The 7542-nt window shown below is 33.7% G+C and overlaps 1 protein-coding gene across 3 annotated transcripts in view; it reads left to right on the top strand.

Moving 5' to 3' along the window:
* Positions 1-2781: 2781 nt before the first annotated feature.
* Positions 2782-7542, top strand: part of Pvf1 (PDGF- and VEGF-related factor 1) — a 56029-nt gene continuing 51268 nt past the window's right edge. For all 3 annotated transcript variants that reach the window (XM_072527276.1, XM_072527275.1, XM_072527274.1), the window contains exon 1: positions 2782-3035. In XM_072527276.1, the coding sequence (XP_072383377.1) occupies positions 2948-3035 (88 nt within the window). In that variant the 5' untranslated portion in view covers positions 2782-2947. The remainder of the gene's footprint in view (positions 3036-7542) is intronic.

Raw genomic sequence — 7542 nt, 5'->3', positions numbered from 1 at the left:
GTGACTTTAGAATTTGTAGCTAAAAAGTTACATTGCCAGTTTGAAGTACAATCTTTAGATAAATAAAAAGCTCCAGACCAGAAAACGAGTCTTCCCAAAAAATTAGTGAATTTGACGGGTCAGAAATTCTCTTGCTGAGCCTGATTACAACGCTGGCACCTATCCCAAAAGAAATTTCTTCTTGACTAAGCATGTTTGGGTTATTGTGCAACTCAGATAATGTAAAAGCTCCATGATATGCAATAAAATCGATAACGTAGTAAGATTTCATTCAAAAGTGATTTGCTTCTGAAATACCGATCTTTCGTTTGTCTGTCACTTGGCTATTGTTATTGCAGTGTATAAATCTTCTGAGAAGTTGCAATCATGTTAGAGCCATAATATCTATAATTTGGAATAATCTAGAAAATACTTCTGTTACTGTAAATTTATTACTTCCGTCCGTTATAAAATGGATAAGAAATCTGTTTTACGGGCCAAAGTGTTCATGGATTTTCCTGTTATCTGTGTGCTGTACAATTTCGAATGGTTAATCGATATTTTCAATAACATCAATATTAAAAACAACTGGGTAAGGTACGCCAAAGGTAGAGCTATCTACTCACTGAAAAATCAATCAGGTCAGGAATGGAATCAGTTGAAATATGATCTTCTGGCTAATCAAAACGGATAGGGGCTCTTGTTGCTTCTTTTCTTGGTATAACTTCCTCTTTTGCTTCTTGCTTATCAGTTTTTTCTCTATTTTTTTATCTATTTCTTTCACAACTATGTTGTTCTTCTTCCGAATCAGATAAATCGAAAATATCTGAGATATTTGGATTAACAGGAGTTATAATAATCATGTTTTTTTTTTGCCATAAACACATGCCTCCCTTATTATCTTAAATGCATACTAAAATGTGCAGCATAAAATAAAAAAAAAACTTATATAAAGCTAATGAAACTGTATGTTCAACATAAGCCAAAATATTGCACAAAAAAAGTTTTTATTTACTTAAAAACTTACTTATTTACTTATTTACTAAAAAATTAAAATAAAATTTTTCCTACCTTGTAATGTGCTGCCAGTCTTATTACTAGTAAAATACGTTGAAATTCTATTGGTTTTCCAGAAAGTACTCAGCTATCTGTACGAGGTGGTGTAGTACCGTTTCCGTAGGAAGTCATGCTGGATACGCATACTGCCCCTGATGCATCAGAGTTTCAATCAGTACACCATCTCTAATGTGCCCATTCAGTACAAATGACATCGGCCCCCGAGACTTTGCTTTTTTGTGTTCGGTTTTGCCAGATTTATGTACAAAAGCCACCATTATTTACCTCTCTGCTATTGGTATGTACCCCAGTCCTAAGCCAGTCTGCAGTATCATACATAATTTTTTGTACAGAAGATTATTTCCCTTCTGTAGAACTATTGAAAAAATTCCATCTACACACAATGATATAATATACGACTTGAATGAGTTTACTGCCCATTTGATTTGGTCCTGGTTTAGCACTTCTTTTGCCACCAGCCAGTGTTCTTTTTACCCATAAATCGTGATATCCAGTCCAGTTTACTACCATGTGTCCAGTGTTATCAGTTTTATTTGAGACTTAGAAACGTTGACCCTGAAAAGTTGCTTCAGGGTCTCTTCGTCATTTTGATTGTATTCAAATGACTATTTTTGGAGTGAGAAAATACTTATCTTATGGTGCTTTCACAGAACTTTAGGGAGTCTTGACATTTCTGCAATCTGTTCTATCTCCTCGCAATGCCTTTTCCATGGTTCTCTGTTTGTTCTACTCAGTTCCCTATTATATTAAATTAGAGCTTTTCGATAATCTCTTCACTCACCTGATTTTTTGGCGAATTCCGAGTTTAGTCTTACTTCTATCCTTTGATTCTACCATTCCACCAGAGTATCTCCTTGTTGGAATAACTTACTATCTCCATTGACTTCAACTACATTGTCTTCGAACGCTGACATTAGAACCTCTTAAAATTGTTCGGCGATTTGTCTTGGTCCAGTTCCAGTGCAGTGTATGCTTTAGCCTTATGCCTTTGCCTAAATTATATTCTAGGTCTGCTTGATATGCTTCCCATATTTTTTTACCAGTGCTATGTCAGAAAATACAGCACACCACTATTTCGCCACTTTCTCGAAATGAACTATTTATGTAGTTGCCAACAAATTATTGCAGAAAACCTTATCTTAAGCTTATTAGTGATTTATATTTGAATGGTGTCGTTAAGTTGCGAGAGGTGTCTACCATAAACAAATTTTCCAGTCCCAGATTAACACAATGCTACTGCTACCTCCTTCTGTTAGTAATCCCATCAAATAGAAACGACTTCATAATGAAATGCAGATAATTCTACAAGAATTTGGTGACAACTGTACAGTTTTTGCACCAAACCCACGATATTAAGCCAATATAGTTTTTTTTTTCAACTAAACAAAAAGTCATTTTTGAGAACAGTGTGAGACAACAATTTAAAGGAAATTGTTTAAAAGAAAAATTTATCGTTAGCTGCAATACTAATAACGAAATGCTTAGGAGTAAGAAGTGTATAAATCGTCAAACTAAAATATTTTTTGTTCAATGTGCGCAAAATATTAGGAAACTGAATAAAAAATAGTTATATAAAGAATTTTGGTATTATCAATATTTTTGGATTTTTAAGATGATGATGCTTAGTCAAGATCGTTGAAAATTTGCAATTTCCTGCAAGAATACATGCGTGGTGTGGGGATTGCCTTAGCTTACTCCCAGCCTATCAACTTTACCTACCATAATCAGACGAACAAGTTTAAGTCAATCAGTCGCAGTCAAGTCAGTCATTCTTACACACCGGTTGTTGTAGGAATTACCCAAAGACTCGTTCTCCAAAGGTCGTCTCGATTCACGCGAAACATATGATTTGCTAAATCGATAATTGAAGTTTTAAGTTAACTAAGTGACCATGCATCAATTATTATTTACGGTTTTTGTAACGGGTGTTTGCTTTTTAAATTGTGCGGGAAGTGAGGAATATGTTAGTGAACTAAAAGGTAATATTTGTTTTTTTTATGTTTTTTATACTCATGGAATCAGAAAGTTTCCTTGATGCCGACCTTCTAAGGAATTTAGAGGATTAGTGGAAATATTTTAAACAAACAATTTGTTGCACATGGCAGAAATGTTAAAGATTCTTATTTATACCTCGATATTTATATACTTTTTTCATTAAGCATGTTGCAATTGTATATATATATATATATATATATATATATATATATATATATTTATATATATATATATATATATATATATATATATATATATATATATATATATATATATATACCGTGCGTTGCATAAAGTTTTGCCCCCAATAACCTATTTATTTTTAGGAATTAAGAAAAACTTCAGAACAAGTCAATTTTTAATATATATATAATATATATATATATATATATATATATATATATATATATATCATATATTACAATAAGTAATTAATGCCAATTATGTATGCCAAACAACGTTTTGAACTTTGCACGATTCCTCCTCAGGTGACAGTCATAAGTTGTATTTTTTAAATGAGATAATACATCATTTGACACTTCAATTAAAATTAATAATAATTTTAAAAATGTAGGTAATATTATGGTTAAAAAACATTACAGATTCCAATTAGAGGAATCTGTAATTGCGAGAAAGAGGTTTACTCACACCTTTCAACTATTTAATAGATTTTAGTTTTGTGTGGATTATTTAAATGATAGAGATTTTGTTTTAAATAAATTAAAGTACCTTATAAATAACCTTAACTGACTACTGAAATAGTAGAAACTCTACTAGTAGCGGCAACTCTATCAAAACTTCAGGATTTTGAGCTATATTTATACAGAAGGATCCTGAAGATACCATGGACAAAGTCACCAAGGAAGAAGTACTGCGGAGGATGAACACAACCGCGGATTTGGTCAATATCTTGAAGAGCCGTAAGCTGCAGTACTTGTGACATATAATGAGAAATCAAGGCAGATATGAACTACTCTAATGCATTTTGCAAAATAAAATTAAAGGACAAAGGTCCCCAGGACAAAGAAGAATATCCTGGCTTGCTAACCTGAGAGCATGCTATAGAAAGACCTCAACACAGCTATTCCGTATAGTAATCAACAAAGTTATCATAGCCAGAATGATCGCCAACGTTCGGAACAGACAGGCACCCCAAGAAGAAAGTCTCATAGTCCTTTTTCTTCGCCTAAGTCGTATATCCTTGTTTCCGTACAAATTCCGAGGCTGTTTTAAATTGTTTTTTGCATAATGATTTCCGAGTGGAAACACTTTCTTCACCATCGTTCCTGTTGGTTACTCAAAATTATTTCCATATTTAATCTAGGGTTTTTATCGGTTAATCCATCCAGGATACTAGGAGGGAAATAATCAGTTTGGATATGGACTGTGGGTATGACATTTGTTTCCCCTGCTCTGGCCCAGCCGAAACACGTATATACAATATATATATACTATATACATATATATATATATATATATATATATATATATATATATATATATATATATATATATATATATAAGTATTTCTTTATTTTTAATCACTAATTTGTTCATAAGATTTTTTATTTTATATATATATATATATATATATATATATATATATATATATATATATATATATATATATTCGGTTTTTTTTATAATGTCTTACGACGTTGTCCGACTCCCAAACGCCACTGTATTCTGTCTTGAGTTAGGTTTTCGTCCAGATTTCGAGCGCTAATCGCTTTCCTAACTCCCAGGTTCCAGCTCTGTGGTGGTCTTCCTCGTTTCCTCTTCTCTGGGGGTTGCCACATCATCGTTTTTTTAGGCAATCTTTCGTCCCCCTTTCGGCTCACATGCCCATACCATATGAGCTGTTTTCTCTCAATATCCTCAACTATAGTGCCCTCTATACCCATTTGTTGTTTTATCACTTCATTCCGTATTCTGTTGGCTCTTGATATTCTCATCGATCTTCTGATGGCATCCATTTCCGTGGCTTCGACCTTTTTCTTATATTTTTCGGTTATTCTCCATGTCTCAGCTCCATAAAGTAGGCTAGTTTTAACCATTGTCTCATAGATGTTCCATTTTCTTTTCTTTGATATTTCTTTACTCCATAGAATTCCGTTCAAACATGCTATAGCTCTTCGTGCTTGTACAATTCGATGTTCTATTTCTCGTTCGTCTTTTCCACTACGGTCGAAGATGACGCCCAGGTATTTATATTCGTTGCATGGATTTATTTTTTGATTGTCATCGATATCGAGTTGTTCTGCTTCAGCTCCAATTGAGAGGTATTTTGTCTTTTCTAAATTGATATTTAATCCCCATTTCTGGTATTCTTCAATTAGTTTTCTAAGCATGTATTCCATGTCATCTTTGTCATTTGAGATCACCACCTGATCATCTGCAAACTGTAAAGTATATATGTAATCCTGATCGTTCAATTGTATACCCATTCCTTTGAATGGGTATACAATTGAACGATCAGGATTACAACGTCCTTTTCCATTGTTTCAGAGCTGCAGAGATATAAATCTTAAATAGAGTCGGAGAGATACAACATCCTTGTCTGAGACCCTTAGTAACTGCAAATTTTTCAGCTAAGAGGTTTCCGAATTTCATTTGGGAGTTTGAACCATAATATAGAGCTTTGAGAGCACTAACCAATGTTTGATGTATGTTTGATGTGCCCAGGACTTCCCATAGTTTATTTAGCGGGACTTTGTCATATGCCTTCTCAATATCTACAAAAGTCATATGTAACTCTCTATTTGTCACAATTTTCTTTTCTATAATTTGTTTAAGACATAAGATGTTATCTGTACATGAACGACCTGCTCTAAATCCTCCTTGTTCTTCGTCTTCAGACGATTGATAATCTTCCTCTATCAGGTCCCGTAGTATTCGACCGTATAGTCGACTCATTGAACTTGTGACCGATATCCCTCTATAGTTTTTACAATTTCTCCTGTCACCTTTTTTATATATTGGGGTCATATATGCTGTTTTCCATTCATCTGGTGTTGGATGTCCATTAATATATTCGTTAAATATCACCGTGATCATTCTGTGTAATTTCTCTGAGCCATTCTTTATTAATTCCGTAGTTACTCCCTCTGGTCCACTTGCTTTCCCATTCTTCATCCCTGCTATAGCTTTTTGAACTATGTTGATGTCTATGGTAATATGCTCTCCCAGAATTTCGATTCTTGATGAATTCATATCTTGTTTAAATTCGTCTCTGTTCTCATTTAATAGATGTTTGTAATAATGTGTCCAATCCTCGGGATTTATGGGATTTAGAATCACTTTCTCGTTAGTCGGCTTCTTAACAGAGTTTATAAACTTCCACGCCTCAGTGCATTATCGTCCTCCAATATAAGATTCTATCTCTCTGCACCTTCTATCCCATATCTCATTTTTGGAGGTCATAATTATCTTTCTAGTTTTCTTCTTCATTTCATTGTATCGGTCTTTGTCTACGTCATCTTTTGTATTCAACCACTTATGGTATAATCTTTTCTTTTCTGGTACCCTGTTAATTTTATAATTAGTAATATTATGGGCACTGCATAATAGCATTTAGCTTATTTTTAAAATAGCATTTAGCTTATTTTTAAAATGTTGAATTATGTACAATTCTGCTTTCCTACATGCTGAAACAGGTGGTGATTTTCTATCTATGTATCGTCATTGCATTTTTAATAAGTTTCACCAAAGGAAATGCATAGTACGTGTATAGATAATATAAATATATACTATAATGACGTTTTTTTCGATAGCGATATTTTACAAAAGATAGTTGGAATTTGTGGCTGAACGGACGGACGTTACTAAAATCATGCGAGCCGTTTATGTTTCCTCTCTTTTTGTATCAATTAATTGCACTGGTTTAAACGACACACAACAAAAAGATAAATAGATACACTTTTTGTTACCTGCAATTAGTTTTCAAAATATTAATTATTAACACCGCACGAAAAAAAAAACAATATTTGTTAACGGTACATAGACTTGACAGAGATGTAATTCATGCCATTTAAAAAAAATTTGTGTGTGTTTTTCTATATTTCTATTATTATTTATTACTAACTACTGAGGATTTGTTTACTTCTTCTTCTTCTCGTAGCACTACAACTCGGGGTGGGTTTTGGCTGACTGCACAACTTGCTTCCATCTTGAACGGTCGTCCATAATAGTTGGGTTAGTGGGTAGCCCCATTGTTCTTAGATCTGACCATATATTGTCTCTCCATCGCATTAGTAGACGTCCTAATGGGCTTCCTCCCATATTAACTTGGCAAGGCGGTTATTGGGGAGTCTATGGACATGGCCAGCCCATCTTGGCTGGCCATTTAATCCCTTGGACTATATCGCTCGCTCTATACATCTACTTGACCTCAGCAGTTCTCATTCGGTAATGGTTGGTATTAATGTAGTGATAAGGCCCAAAGAATCTTCTGAGGATTTTCCTCTCAAAACATCTAAATTATCTTTCAGT

Source organism: Diabrotica undecimpunctata, chromosome 3, assembly GCF_040954645.1.
Source record: "Diabrotica undecimpunctata isolate CICGRU chromosome 3, icDiaUnde3, whole genome shotgun sequence".
In the NCBI taxonomy this organism is placed as follows: domain Eukaryota; kingdom Metazoa; phylum Arthropoda; class Insecta; order Coleoptera; family Chrysomelidae; genus Diabrotica; species Diabrotica undecimpunctata.
Note: the sequence above shows the minus strand (reverse complement) of the source record. Positions and strands in the feature narration are given on the sequence as shown.